General features: G+C 47.2%; 1 protein-coding gene across 1 annotated transcript; it reads right to left on the minus strand.

Annotated features, from left to right (window-relative positions):
* Positions 1 to 3474: 3474 nt before the first annotated feature.
* LOC137335635 (zinc finger protein 850-like) lies at positions 3475 to 7961 on the minus strand (the record flags this gene model as incomplete). Its single annotated transcript, XM_068000932.1, has 1 exon — positions 3475 to 7961. A coding segment is annotated over one exon (1929 nt), but the record flags the coding sequence as incomplete, so codon positions are not given.
* Between the last annotated feature and the right edge of the window lie 8239 nt (positions 7962 to 16200).

The following is a 16200-nucleotide window of genomic DNA, read 5'->3' on the forward strand; positions in this document are numbered from 1 at the left end:
TGTGACTGCGTCGATGAGTTTCGAGCTCAGAGAGTAATTGAGTCCCTTCCCACAGTCCCCACATTTCCACGGTTTCTCCGTGTTGCGGGTGTCCTTGTGTCTCTCCAGTTGAAGCCTCGTCCACACACAGAAGAACGTGTACGGTTTCTCCCCGCTGTGAATGGTGCAATGTTTTTTTCAGGCTGTGTAACTGGTTAAAGCTCTTTCCACAGTCAGTGCACTGGAACACTCTCACTCGGGTGTGTGTGTGTCTCGGTGCTTTTCCAGTCACACTGATGTTTTCAAATCCTGACCTTCTCGTACCCTGGAAAAGGAGTTTACAAAAGTCATCACTGTAAATACAGGATAGAAATTCAGAACAGACAATTCTAGTCTCTGTGGAACATTCTTTCCTCTCTTGTTCCTCCAAAGCTGTAAATCCCCGTCCCACACACTCTCCCTCCTCCCTGTGCTGAAAACCAAACCGATCCCACCATCTCCAATATTTCTTCCCTCCACTCCCAGTTTTCTCCCTCCCTCTCCTCTGATTGGGTTCAGTTCTAAACCCGCTGTGGGCAGAGTGAGAATAAAATAAATGAGGCACTGGGACCCTGAAGCCCCGCCCACTCTTTGTTCCCGATCACTGGGACCCTGAAGCCCCGCCCACTCTTTGTTCCCGATCACTGGGACCCTGAAGCCCCGCCCACTCTTTGTTCACGGTCACTGGGACCCTGAAGCCCCGCCCACTCTTTGTTCCCGGTCACTGGGACCCTGAAGCCCCGCCCACTCTTTGTTCCCGGTCACTGGGACCCTGAAGCCCCGCCCACTCTTTGTTCCCGGTCACTGGGACCCTGAAGCCCCGCCCACTCTTTGTTCCCGGTCACTGGGACCCTGAAGCCCCGCCCACTCTTTGTTCCCGGTCACTGGGACCCTGAAGCCCCGCCCACTCTTTGTTCCTGGTCACTGGGACCCTGAAGCCCCGCCCACCCCTTGTTCCCGGTCACTGGGACCCTGAAACCCCGCCCACTCTTTGTTCCCGGTCACTGGGACCCTGAAGCCCCGCCCACTCTTTGTTCCCGGTCACTGGGACCCTGAAGCCCCGCCCACTCTTTGTTCCCGGTCACTGGGACCCTGAAGCCCCGCCCACTCATTGTTCCCGGTCACTGGGACCCTGAAGCCCCGCCCACTCTTTGTTCCGTACCAAGATGGCCGCGCATGCGCCATAATTCCACCATGACTTCCTCTCCCAAGATGGCGGCCAGTCACACTGCTCATCCGGGCGGCCGCCGGACAGGCCTGTCACCGAAGTGCAAACACGGGGCCTTTTTACTCTTATTTGTGGCCTCAAGCCGCCCCCGGGTGTTTGTGAAACTTCCCCGCCCACCCACAGATCCAATTCCTCCCCGGCCTCAGTGCATCTCCACCACTCGCACTGCGCATGCTCAGAGCACGGTCCGGTCCTGCACCTGCGCACTGGTCTCCTGTCGTCATTGATAGGGCACATTCTGAACCGCGGGGGATTCTGGGGAAATACTCCGCCATTGAAAGCTGGAATTAGTGAACAGAACATTAATTATTGTCATCCCATCGAGGTCTGTGCCAGGGAGGCAATAAACAAAATAAATAAATAAATAATACAGAAACCCGAGTGCTCGGGCCCTCCCCCGTGGTGCCGCCACTTTTCAGTTGCTAATTCGCACCTCAGGCCCGCCCCGCCCAGTCTGGTTTAATTGCTAAATGTTCTCCAACTAGAATTCAGACCTGTCATTCTCAGGGAAACTTAGGAGGTCAAATTTTTTCTGTGCCCTACCGAGAGCCGGTTAATGGCATTAATAAGCTGGCAACAATTTTTATAAAGGTGGAAAGAGGAGAAAAATGCCACGAGCGATGCCTCAAAACACAAGGGACCACTTACACTGTGACACCAAATCCAGGGACCACTTACACTGGGACACCAAATCCGAGGACCAATTACACTGGGACACCAGATCTGGGGACCAATTACACTGGGACACCAAATCTGGGGACCAATTACACTGGGACACCAAATCCAGGGACCACTTACACTGGGACACCAAATCCAGGGACCAATTACACTGGGACACCAAATCCGGGGACCACTTACACTGGGACACCAAATCCCGGGACCACTTGCACTGAGACACCAAATCCCGGGACCACTTACACTGAGACACCAAATCCGGCGACCACTCACACTGGGACACCAAATCCTGGGACCACTTACACTGGGACACAAAATCCCGGGACCACTTGCACTGGGACACCAAATCCCAGGACCACTTGCACTGGGACACCAAATCCAGGGACCACTTGCACTGAGACACCAAATCCGGCGACCACTTACACTGAGACACCAAATCCCGGGACCACTGACACTGAGACACCAAATCCCGGGACCACTTACACTGGGACACCAAATCCAGGGGCAACTTGCACTGGGACATCAAATCCCGGGACCACTTACACTGGGACACCAAATCCAGGGACCACTTGCACTGGGACATCAAATCCCGGGACCACTTACACTGGGACACCAAATCCCGGGACCACTTACACTGGGACACCAAATCCCGGGACCACTTATACTGGGACACCAAATCCAGGGACCACTTGCACTGGGACATCAAATCCGGCGACCACTTACACTGGGACACCAAATCCCGGGACCACTTACACTGGGACACCAAATCCCAGGACCACTTACACTGGGACACCAAATCCGGCGACCACTTACACTGGGACACCAAATCCGGCGACCACTTGCACTGGGACACCAAATCCAGGGACCACTTACACTGGGACACCAAATCCAGGGACCAGTTGCACCGGGACACCAAATCCGGCGACCACTGACACTGGGACACCAAATCCAGGGACCACTTACACTGGGACACCAAATCCAGGGACCACTTACACTGAGACACCAAATCCAGGGACCACTTACACTGGGACACCAAATCCAGGGACCACTTACACTGGGACACCAAATCCAGGTACCACTTGCACCGGGACACCAAATCCCAGGACCACTTACACTGGGACACCAAATTAAGGGACCACTTACACTGAGACACCAAATTAAGGGACCACTTACACTGGGACACCAAATCCAGGGGCAACTTCCATTGGGACACCAAGTACAGGGAAAACTTATATGGTGACATCCATTTGAATCCTTTTTTTGCACCTTCTCCAGTATCTCCATATCCTTTTTTTTAATATGGAGACCAAAACTTTTCACAGCACACCAAGTGCAGTCTAATCAAGGTTCTCTACAAGTTGAACATAACTTCTCTGCTTTTCAATTCTATCCCTCCAGAAATGAACCCCAGTGCTTGGTTTGCTTTTTTGTGGCCTTTTCAACCTGCGTCACTACTTTTAGTGATTTGTGTATCTGTGGCCCTCGAACCCTTTGCTCTTCTAACCCCCTTTTAGACTTATTATCCATGCATTATGTGGCCTCCTTGTTCTTGTTACCAAAATGCTCGACTTCACACTCATCTTTTCAAAATTCCTTTGCCAATTACATCCCCATTCTGCAAGTTTATTAATGTCTTCTTGTATTTTGTCTTAGTCTTCATCAGTATTAATTATACCCACCCCGCCAATCAGGTGTCATCTGTAAATTTTAAATTGTACATCCGATTCCCGAGTCCAAATCGTTTATATAAATTGTGATCATTGTGCAACACCAACTTCCACCTTTTACCAGTCTGAGTAGAGCAGTGATCAAGAGAAACTTCTTAACAGAGGGAGTTGTGAGACTGTGGAATTCACTTCCAAAGTTCTGTCGTGACAAGTTCTCCTCGTGTTTTTATCCAAAGCAGGCCTCAGCCCAGTCATTTACTCCAAATGTTGATGGAATGATTCAAGCTAAGAGGTGCCAGGTATCGGGAGCAGCAGCAGCTGTAAATAAAATCTAAATGTAATTAAGTACCAATATAGTTCATCATCATCTATTTCTAGTTTAATAACTTTTGCTGAATGTGGCCCAGGCCAAGTGCCAGGATATCGGGTCAGGCTCACCATAGAAAATGAGTTTGACACCCCTGAGATAGACAATGTGAACCAGATTACCCTCATACACTAACCCAGCAACTTCTTCAAAAAACTCAAGCAAGTTTGAAAGACACAAACTTCTTTTCCAGAAGCCGTGTGGAGCATCTCGAATGGTCCCTTCTCTTTCCCCGTGATCATAAACAGCATCTCTTAGGATCCATTCAAGCATCTTCCCTCTGATCGAGGTCACACTGATGGGCCTGTCATTCCCCGGCTCTGACTTATCCCCTTTCTTGAAAATGGGAACTACGTGAGCTACCTTACAATCTCAGGGGACAATCCCTGACTCTATTGAGCAGTTGAAGATACAGGCATGGGGCTCACAGAGCACCTGTCCCATCTCTTTAAACACCCGTGGGTGGATATCATCTGGATCTGGAGCACAAAGTATTTTGAGATTTCATATTTTATCCAAGATGACATCCCTTTCTATTTTAATATTTATGATGTTATTGTCGACAGCACAGCCCACAGCTGGAATCCGAGCCTCATCCACAGGAGTGTAGGCTGATGAGAAATAGTCATTTAACATCTCTGCCATAGCCCGGGAATCTGTCCTGAACTGTCTCTCCGTGGCCCTAAAACCATCTTTAATGGTCTTCTGACTCCTGACGTAACTGGAAAGGCGTTTGCTATTATTCCCACAATTGTGCACCATCTTCTTTTCCAAAAATCTCTGAGTTTCTCCAATGGCTGCTTGTGTCTCCCTCGATTGTGGGTGGTATTTGTCCCAATTCTCCTGTAAACTGAATTCATCCTGATCCGTTCTGGGTTAAATGTAAGACAGTTCAGGGAGTCAGGAATCATTCACCCCGAGACCCACACTGAGAGGTAAAATCCCAGACGGTTCCTTAGTAAGGATTCCTCTTGTTCCTCAGCATATATTTGTCAGGACACTGAAACCCAGCTTTCTTACAGTCCACTCCTGGAGGCCCCACTCCCTGAGTCTGCAAACTTGAGCAGGGTCAGTGGTGGAGTTCTGCAGTGGGAGTGATCCCAGAGTAACTGTCGGGATCGCCCCCACCCTGTGGATGGTCCGGGTTGTGTATTTTTAGTGATCCTGGTGTCGAACACGCACACAGCAATAAAACCATGAATTCTGGAAACACACTGCAGGTCCTTCTTTATCTGGAGATCGAATGACTGTTGTATAATTGTACCAGCAGTTAACAGGCTCCTGTAAACTCCTCCCTCTGCTATTTTAATGCAGACTTTAACATTTATTTTTAACGGGTTTATTTTAAATGAGTTAACGCCTGCCTTAAATTGTAGACTCAGGACTGTCACACAAACAGTTGAAATCTCCATAGAATAATTACCACAGTCATTTTTAGACTAGACGCCGCACAGTGACTTTGCTGTCAGTGAAGAGAGATGAGAAAGACCAAAGTGCCGTTTGCCCCTCTCAGTGTGCCCTGAAGGACTGTGTCCAGGCTGAAGTTCTGCTCCCCCCGGACGATCCTCCCCCCAGATGGTCCTTTCTGAGCTCCAGTCAGGTGATGCTAAACACTCAGGTGGGAAAGACCAAAATCTACAACAAGGGTTTAAAATAAAGCTGATTTATTTTGCAGATATCCAGAATATTAAACTCCAGCCCAGTTATAGCGGTTATTAACATCAGCAGAAACAAACCCCAACTGTCAGAATGAACATGGTTCAGTCCTGGATGGGATTAACAGCAGAATCCAACCCCTGCAGTCATATGTGAACTCGCTGGTGTCTCAGCACGTGTGATGACTGAGTGAATCCCTTCCCACACACGGAGCAGGTGAACAGTCTCTCAACCAATGGTCGTGAGTTGATGTGTCAGCAGTTAATTTCTGCTTTCAAAGCTCTTCTCACAGTCAGTGAATTAACAGGTCACTCAATAGTGTGAACAAGTTGATGTCTCAGAAGGTGGGATGAATTAGTGAATCCCTTCCCACACACAGAGCAGGTGAACAGTCTCTCCCCAGTGTGAGTGCGTTGGTGTTTCAGCAGATCATTTCTGCTTTTAAAACACTTCTCACAGTCAGAACATTTAAAGGTGTTTCCCCAGGGTGAGTACGTTGGTGTGTCAGAAGGTGGGATGACCGAGTGAATCTCTTCTTACACACGGAGCAGATGAACGGCCTCTCCCCAGTGTGAGTGCGTTGGTGTCTCAGCAGTTCGTTTCTGCTTTTAAACCTCTTCTCACAGTCAGAACATTTAAAAGGTCTCTCATCAGAGTGAACTCGCTGGTGTGACAGAAGGTGGGATGACCGAGTGAATCTCTTCCCACACACAGAGCAGATGAACGGCCTCTCCCCAGTGTGAGTGCGTTGGTGTCTCAGCAGTTCGTTTCTGCTTTTAAACCTCTTCTCACAGTCAGAACATTTAAAAGGTCTCTCTTCAGAGTGAACTTGTTGGTGTGACAGAAGATGGGATGACCGAGTGAATCTCTTCTTACACACGGAGCAGCAGAATGGTCTCTCCCCAGTGTGAGTGCGTCGATGTCTCAGCAGTTCGTTTCTGCTTTTAAAGCTTTTCTCACAGTCAGAACATTTAAAAGGTCTCTCATCAGAGTTAACTCGCTGGTGTGTCAGCAGGGTGGATGACCGAGTGAATCTCTTCCCAAACACGGAGCAGGTGAACGGCCTCTCCCCAGTGTGGGTGCGTTGGTGTGTCAGCAGATTAACTTTGCTTTTAAACCTCTTCTCACAGTCAGAACATTTAAAAGGTCTCTCTTCAGAGTGAACTTGGTGGTGTCTCAGTAGGTGGGATGACCGAGTGAATCCCTTCCCACACAGGGAGCAGGTGAACGGCCTCTCCCCAGTGTGAGTGCGTTGGTGTCTCCACAGTTCGTTTCTGCTTTTAAAGCCTTTCTTACAGTCAGAACATTTAAAAGGTCTCTCTTCAGAGTGAACTCGCTGGTGTGTCAGCAGGGTGGATGACCGAGTGAATCTTTTCTTATGCTGAGAGCGGGTGAACGGTCTCTCCCCAGTGTGAGTGCGTTGGTGTTTCAGCAGTTCGTTTCTGATTTTAAATCTCTTCCCACAGTCAGAACATTTAAAAGGCCTCTCCCCAGTGTGAAATCGGTGGTGCAACAGCAGTTCAGATGAAATAGTGAATCCCTTCCCGCACACAGAGCAGGTGAACGGCCTCTCCCCAGTGTGAGCGCGTTGGTGTGTCAGCAGATTCCTTTTGCTTTTAAAACTCTTCCCACAGTCAGAACATTTAAAAGGTCTCTCAACAGAGTGAACTCGCTGGTGTATTAGCAGGGTGGATGACTGAGTGAATCTCTTCCCACACACAGAGCAGGTGAAGGGCCTCTCCCCAGTGTGAACTCGCTGGTGTGCCAGAAGGCTGGATAACTGAGTGAATCTCTTCCCACACACAGAGCAGGAGAACGGCCTCTCCCCAGTGTGAACTCGTTGGTGTGTCAGCAGATTGTTTCTGCTTTTAAATCTCTTCCCACAGTCAGAGCATTTAAAAGGTCTCTCAACAGAGTGAACTCGCTGGTGTGTCAGAAGGTTGTATGACCGAGTGAATCTCTTCTTACACACGGGGCAGGTGAACGGCCTCTCCCCTGTGTGAACTCGCTGGTGTGTCAGAAGGTTGGATGACCGAGTGAATCCCTTCCCACACACGGAGCAGGTGAACGGTCTCTCCCCAGTGTGAACTCGCTGGTGTGTCAGAAGGTTGGATGAATGAGTGAATCCCTTCCCACATACGGAGCAGGTGAACGGTCTCTCCCCAGTGTGAACTCGCTGGTGTGACAGAAGGTTGGATGACTGAGTGAATCCCTTCCCACACACGGAGCAGGTGAACGGCCTCTCCCCAGTGTGACTGCGTCGATGAGTTTCCAGCTCTGACGGGTAATTGAATCCCTTCCCACAGTCCCCACATTTCCACGGTTTCTCCGTGGTGAGGGTGTCCTTGTGTCTCTCCAGGTTGGACGATCAGTTGAAGCCTCGTCCACACACAGAACACGTGTACGGTTTCTCCCCGCTGTGAATGGTGTGATGTTTTTTCAGGCTGTGCAACTGGTTAAAGCTCTTTCCACAGTCAGTGCATTGGAACACGCTCACTCGGGTGTTTGAAATCTTCTCCCAGAGACAGAACAGATGAACATTTCTCCTTCCACATTCAAAGGCCGATGATATTCAGGTCCTGATGATTCGAATGACTCTGTCAGGTCTTGACATGAAGAGGTTTAAAAGTCATCACTGTAAATACAGGATCGAAATTCAGAACAGGCTATGTCTACGGAACATTCTTTCCTCTCTTGTTCCCTCAAAGCTGCAAATCCCCCATCCCGCGCACTCTCCCTCCTCCCTGTACAGAACTCAAAAACCCATCGCATCATCTTTCAGTGGTCCGAAACCATGAGTGAAAGGGTGAGAGGGCGAATGTGAGAGGGCGAATGTGAGAGGGCGAATGTGAGAGGGCGAATGTCACATTCAATCTCTCACGCACTCTCACATTCACCCTCACACGCACTGTCACATTCACTGTCTCACATTCACTCTCTCCGTTATTTCATTGAAGAACTCAATCAAATTAAATGATTTTACTTTTAACAAATCTACTTTTTACAAATCGATTAATTTTGTCCCGGATTCTGGTCTCTCGAAGTTTCCCACCACCGACGTTAGGCTGACTGGCCTGTAATTGCCGGGTTTATCCCTCTCCCACATTTTTGAACAGGGGTGTAACACTTGCAATCCTCCAGTCCTCAGACACCACTCCCATATCCAAGGAGGATTGGAAGATTGTGGTCAGAGCCTCTGCTATCTACACCCTTACTTCCCTCAGTAATCTTGGAGGCATCCCATCTGGACCGAAAGACTTTTTTACTTTGAGCACTGCCAATCTTTTAAGTACCTCCTCTTTATCTATTTTGATCGTCTTCAATATCACTACAACCACCTCCTTTACTGTACAATGGCAGAATCCTCTTCTCTGGTGAAGACGGATGTAAAGTACTCATTTCGTGCCTCAGCCATGCCCTCTGCCTCCACAAGAAGATCTCCTTTTTTGTCCCTAATCGACCCCACCCTTCCTCTGACTCCCCTTTTACTGTTTGTATGTTTATAAAAGACTTTTGGATTCCCTTTTATGTTAACCACCAATCTATTCTCATACTCTCTCTTTGCACCTCTTATTCCCTTTTTTAGATCTCCTCTGTACTTTCTTTGTTCAGCCTGGTTCTCTACTGTATTGTGAACCTTACATTCGTCATAAACCTCCTTTTTCTGTTTCATTTTAATCTCTATCTCTTTCGTCATCCAGGGAGCTCTTGCTTTGGATGCCCTTCCTTTCTCCCCCGTGGGGATCTGTCTGCTCTGTACCTGAACCAACTCCTCCTTCAAGGCCTCCCATTGTTCAATTAATATTGTTGCCAATTTTTGATTCCAATCCACCTGGACAAGATCCCTTTTTAACTCACTGGAATTAGCCCTCCTCCAGTTAAGTATTTTCACATTTGTTTGTTCCTTGTCCTTTTCCGTAACTATTCTAAACCTAATGAGATTATGATCACTGCTGCCCCACTGAAACATGCTCCACCTGCCCCACTTCATTCTCCACACCGAGCCCACTGCTGTACTCACATTCACCCTCTCACATTCGCTCTCCCACATTCGCTCTCCCACATTCGCTCTCCCACATTCGCTCTCTCACGGAGTGACTCGATGTTGTGTACATGGACATTTAAAAGGCGTTTGGTAAAGTGCCACCTAATGGACCTGATGGTAAAATTGAAGCCCATGGGAGCATGGATACAAAATTGGCTGAGAGACAGAATGCAGAGAGCAGTGGTGAACCGTTGTTTTACAGACTGGAAGGAAGTATACAGTGGTGTTCCACAGGGGATGGTATTAGGACCATGACTCTTTTTGATATACATTGATGGCCTGGGCGTGTAACTAGTGGGGTGCCGCAAGGATCAGTACTTGGGCCTCAGCTATTTACAATATATATCAATGACTTCGATGATGGGACCGAGTGTAATGTATCCAAGTTTGCTGACGACATGAAGCTAGGTGGGAAAGTAAACTGTGAGGAGGACACAAAGAGTCTGCAAAGGGATACAGACAGGTTAAGTGAGTGGGCAAGAAGGTGGCAGATCGAGTATAATGTGGGGAAATGTGAGGTTATTCACTTTGGTAGGAAGAATAGAAAAACAGAATTTTTTAAATGGTGAGAAATGATTAAATGTTGGTGTTCAGAGAGATTTGGGTGTCCTCGTACAAGAAACACTGAAAGATAACATGCAGGTACAGCAAGCAATTCGGAAGGCAAATGGAATGTTGGAATTTATTGCAAGGGGGTTGGAGTAGAAGAATAAGGAAGTCTTGTTGCAATTGTACAGGGCTTTGGTGAGACCACACCTGGAGTACTGTGTACAGTTGTGCTCTCCTTATCTAAGGAAGGGTATATGCAGCGAAGGTTCACTAGATTGATTCCTGGGATGAGACAGTTGTCCTATGAGGAGAGATTGAATAGAATGCGCCTGTACTCTCTGGAGTTCAGAAGAATGTTAGATATTTTATCAGTACATTGAGAACAAGAGGATAGCTCAGGAAAAGGTGGGACCTATCAGGGATGATAAGGGTAACTTGTGTGTAGAAGCAGAACATGTGGGTGGGGTTTTAAATGAATATTTTTTCTCTGTATTCACAAAGGAACAGGATGATCCAGACATAGTAGTTAAAGAGGACAGTTGTGAAATATTGGATAAGGTAAACATAACGAGAGAGGAAGTACCAGAGGGACTGGAATCCTTGAAAGTTGATAAGTCACCAGGGCCGGATGGATTGTTTCCTAGGCTATTAGAGGAAGCCAGGGAGGAAACAGCGGATGCTCTGAGGATCATTTTCCAATCCTCATTAGATACAGGGGAGGTACAGGAGGACTGGAAGACTGCAAACATAAGACCATTGTTTAAAAAGGTTACAAGGGAAAGACCGAACAATTATAGGCCGGTCAGTCTTACCTCGGTGGTGGGAAAACTATTACAATCAATACTGAGAGATAGGATAAACTGTCACTTGGAAAGGCATGGTTTAATCAGGGATAGTCAGCATGGATTTGTTCAGGGAAGGTCATGCCTTACAAATCTGATTGAATTATTTGAGGAAGTGACGAGGAGGATTGATGAGGGTAGTGCAGTGGATGTTGTCTACATGGATTGTAGTAAGGCATTTGACAAGGTCCCACGTGGCAGACTGGTCAGAAAGGTAAAAGCCCATGGGATACAGGGAAATGTGGTGAATTAGATCCAAAATTGGCTCAGTAACAGGAAGCAAAGGGTAAAAGTTGATGGATATCTTTGCGAATGGAAATCTGTTTCCAGTGGTGTGCCATAGGGCTCAGTGTTGGGTCCCTTGCTGTTTGTGGTATATCTTAATGATTTGGACTTGAATGTCGGGAGCATGACACAATGGGCCGAATAGCCCCCTTCTGTGCTGTATCTTTTCTATGGTTCTAAGAATGAGAGGTGATCTCATTGAAACTTGTAAGATTCTGAGAGGGCTTGAGAGGGTAGATACTGAGAGGATGTTTCCCCTGGCTGGAGAGTGTCAAAGTACTAGCATTGTCTCAGGATAAGGGGTCGGCCATTTAAGACTGAGATGAGGAGGAATTTCACCACTGAGAGGGTTGTAAATCTTTGGAATTCTCTACCTCAGAGGGCTGTGGATGCACAGTCGTTGAGTATATGCAAGGCTGAGATTGATAGATTTTTGGACACTAAGGGAATCAAGGGATATGGGGATTGCTCCCTGACCGATCACCATTTCTCCTTCATTTACTGACTCTCCCTGACCAATCACCATTTCTCCTTCATTTACAGACGCTCACTGACCGATCACCATTTCTCCTTCATTTACAGACTCTCCCTGACCCATCACCATTTCTCCTTCATTTACAGACTCTCCCTGACCCATCACCATTTCTCCTTCATTTACAGACGCTCCCTGACCGATCACCATTTCCCCTTCATTTACAGACGCTCCCTGACCGATCACCATTTCTCCTTCATTTATAGACGCTCCCTGACCGATCACCATTTCTCCTTCATTTACAGACGCTCCCTGACCGATCACCATTTCTCCTTCATTTACAGACGCTCCCTGACCGATCACCATTTCTCCTTCATTTACAGACGCTCCCTGATTCGATGAGTCACGAGGTTTGACGCTGACTCTGCGCATGCTCGGAGGCCGCGGGCCGTGTGTTGAGTTTCGGGTCTGATCTAAACCGGAGCCCCCGGAGTGTAGAGAGAGAGAGGAGAATGTTCACTGTTTGATATTCGGGCCCGGGGCCGCACTCGGGGTTTGTGAAGCCCCCGCCCCCTCCCCCGGGGTTTATTAACCCGCTCTCCCCGCCCATCTCTTACCTGTTGCGGACACGATCTCGGCCTCACTCCCCGCCCGCCGCGCATGCTCAGCTCACACTGCCCGGGTGATTGACGGGAGCTCCGGACCAATAGGAAGAGCGGAGAGGGACTGGAGGACCGAGCGGGCGGTTGGTCCTCCAACCAATGGGAGTGTGTGAGGGGCGGGACTTGCGGCACCGAGTGGGCGGGGCTGAGCCCGGGTCTCCCTCATTGGCTGAAACTCTGCCTCATTTTGAAAGCTGATTGGTGTGAAACTCTTGGGGAAAACTGGCCCTTTGTGTTGTGGAGAAAAACCGATGGAACCGAGTGGGTGGAGCAAAGATTTCAACATTGGGAATGAAATGGATTAATTCAGGACAGACAGCAGGGATTATTGGAGGGAATAACACAGTGTGGGGATAAAATGCAATGGAGGTTGTGAAGATGGATTGTTAAAAAGTGTTTGAGAAGATGCCGGACAGGAGGCTTGTTGATCAGATTAAAGCTCAGGGTATTAAAGGGAGTGGGTCAGTGTGGATGGGAAGTTGGAGAAAGGGCAGAGTGGTGGTTAATGGATGTTTTTCAGACTGTGGGGATGTAAACAGTGGTGTCCCCCAGGGGCAGTGTTGGGACCATTGCTCTTCTCAATACAGAGCAATGACCTGGGCTTGGGAACAAGGGCAGAAGATCAACATTTCCTGACAACACCAAGATAGGGAGCATTATGAACTGTGAAGAGGAATGTTAGCAACTTCAGTGTGATATAGGAACATTAGGAACAGGAGTAGGCCGTTCAGCCCCTCAAGCCTGTTCCACCATTCAGTGAGATTGTTGTCATTGAGTATGGGGTAGGTTGATATCAGACAGAAGGAGATTGGTGTCAGCAACTGTGGGGTTGATTTATATCAGACAGGATAAGTTTTGTGTCAGTTACTGTGGGGTTGGTTTATATCAGACAGGAGGAGATTGGTATCAGTGACTGAGAGGGTTGATTTATATCAGACGGTTTGAGCTTGGTGCCTGTGACTGTGAGGTTGGTTTATATCAGACTGGACGAGATTGGTATCAGTGGCTGTGGGGTTGGTTTATATCAGACTGGAGGAGATTGGTATCAGTGACTGTGGGGTTGGTTTATATCAGACAGGATAAATTTGTGTCAGTGACTGTGGGTTTTATTTATCAGACTGGAGGTGATTGGTGTCAGGAACTGGAATTAGCCATTTAGCCCCTGAAGCCCACTCTACCATTCAATTGGATCCGGACTAATCTGTACCACAACTCCATTTACTTGTCTTTGCTCCATATCCCTTGCAACCTTCACACAACACAAATCTATCAATCTCAATATTGAAAATTTCAATCGAGCCCCAGCATCCACAGCCTTTCGGGGAAGTGAGTTTGTAATTTCCACTCCCCTTTGTGTGAAAAATTGCCACCTTATTTTGCTCATAAATGACCGAGCTCTAATTTTAAGATTATCATGAAGGTGGCAGATGGAGTACAATGTGGGGAAATGTCGAAATTATTCAATTTGGTAGGAAGAATAGAAAAGCAGAATATTTGTAAAAGTTAAGAGACGAAGAAATGACGGTGTTCAGAGGGATTTGGGTGTCCTTGTACACTGATCACAGAAAGTTAACATACAGGTACAGCAAACAATTAGGAAAGCAAATAGTATGCTGGACTTTATTGCAAGTGTGTTGGAAAATAAGAGTCAGGAAGTCTTGCTGCAGTTATATTGGGCTTTGATGAGACCACACCTGGAGTACAGCGCACAGTTTTGGTCTCTTTACCTGAGGAAGGATATACTTGCCTTAGGGGGAGTGCAACGAAGGTTCACTCAATTGATTCCTGGGATGAGAGGATTGTTGTAAGATGAGAGTTTGATAGAATGGCCCTATATTCGATGGAGTTTAGAAGAATGAGAGGTGATCTCATTGAAACGTCTAAAATTCTTAGAGAGCTTGACAGGATTGATGCTGAGAGGCTGTTTCCCCTGGCTGGAGAGTCTAGAACTAGGGGGCATAGTCTCAGGATAAGGGATCGGCCATTTAGGACTGAGATGAGGAAAAATTTCTTCACTCAGAGGGTTGTGAATATTTGGAGTTCTCTACCTCAGAGGGCTGTGGATGCTCAGTCATTGAGTATATTCAAGAATGAGATCGAGAATTTTTTGGACTCGGAGGGAATCAAGGAATTGGGCAGGAAAGTGGAGTTAAGGTAGAAGATCAGCCATGTTCTTACTGAATGGCAGAGCAGTCTCGAGGGGCCGTATCCCCACTCCTGTTCCAATTTCTTATGCCCTCTTGTTCTGGATTCCTCCTCCAGAAGAAATCATTTCTCTGTATCTACCTTATTGAATCCCTTTATTATTTTAAACATCTCGACGAGGTCACATCTCAATGTTCTAAACTCATGGGAATAAAAAACAAGTTTATGCCACTTATCCTCCTAAATTAATCATTTGAACCCCGGCATAATTCTGGTGAATCTACACTATATCTTTTCCACGGCCGATTTATCTCTCCTTAGTTTCGGTGCCCTGTTCTCCAGATGGGGTCTGACCAAGGTTCTTTGCAACTGAAGCATCACTTCTGTATTCCAACCCCACTCAAGATGAAGATCAACATTAAATTAGACTTGTTGATTATTGTCAAGATTTGCAAGGTATTTGCAAATGATTCGTGGTGATCTTAGATTTGGGATTTTTCTTTATTCTGTCCACTCAAGGAGTTTGATAACTACTTTGAATTTAGTGCTGGATCATTGAGCCGTGATGTGTTTACTTGTTTGTATTTTGTTAAATACATTTGCTGAGTGAATTTAAATTTAAGACGAGATTTCCAGGCCTGATGCTCTATTCACACATCGAAGGTGAGAGAGATGCTGTGGGACACACGATAATCCAGTTGTTGAAAGTGATTCACAGACTGGGTTTTGTGTTTAGTGATCCCGGGTACATTACCGATACCTTCCCTGGATCCCAAGGCTGGAAAAGGCACAGGGAAGGTCTGGGGAACTGGGACTTGGCCATGAGAGTAATTGAAGGTATGCGAACTGAAATAATCTGCAGTGAGAAAGGAGAAAAGGCATAATAATCGGTAATTAGGACATCAATTAGTCTCTTATCTTGAATTCAGCAAGTAATTGAACCATTCTGTTTGAAACAAAGTTGATTTATTTGACATAGATCCAGAAAATTGAATTTCAGCCCAGTTATAGCGGTTATTAACATCATCAGAAACAAATCCCAACTGCCAGAATGAAGTTCTGCTGCTGAAACCCTCATCCGTGCCTTTGTTTGCTTCTAGACTCGACTATACCAATGCTCTCCAGGCCCGGCCTTCCACTTGACACCCTCCGTAAACTTAAACCCACAATCTCCAGGTCAACAATCAGTCACATTATTCATTGTGTCACTGGCCCAGGCTGTGGAGAACACAGAGCAGCTCACACTCCCACAGCGCTGTGGTATGAGCAGGTACCGAGTCAGCCTCAGTCATGAGCACTGGAATCCACGAGTCCGGGTGTGTCAAAGGTGCACGGTGAACAATCACCAAAGTGAAACATTTTTGCCGCTTCCCTTCGATATCTCAGCTGGTCGAGCGACAAGACTGTCGTGGAAAATAAGATAAAGTCATCATTACGTCATTTGTTCAATTCCTGCTCGAAGGAGTATGCGTGATTTTGCAATAAGCAGCAGTTAGTTCAAGGTCGCTCTCTTAACTTCACACGCACCTTCCAGATTAACATGTTGCCATGAAGGCACAGGACGCCTCTTTTCGTTTCTCAAGCCGCAA

Source organism: Heptranchias perlo, chromosome 20 (genome assembly GCF_035084215.1).
Source record: "Heptranchias perlo isolate sHepPer1 chromosome 20, sHepPer1.hap1, whole genome shotgun sequence".
Taxonomy (NCBI): Eukaryota; Metazoa; Chordata; class Chondrichthyes; order Hexanchiformes; family Hexanchidae; genus Heptranchias; species Heptranchias perlo.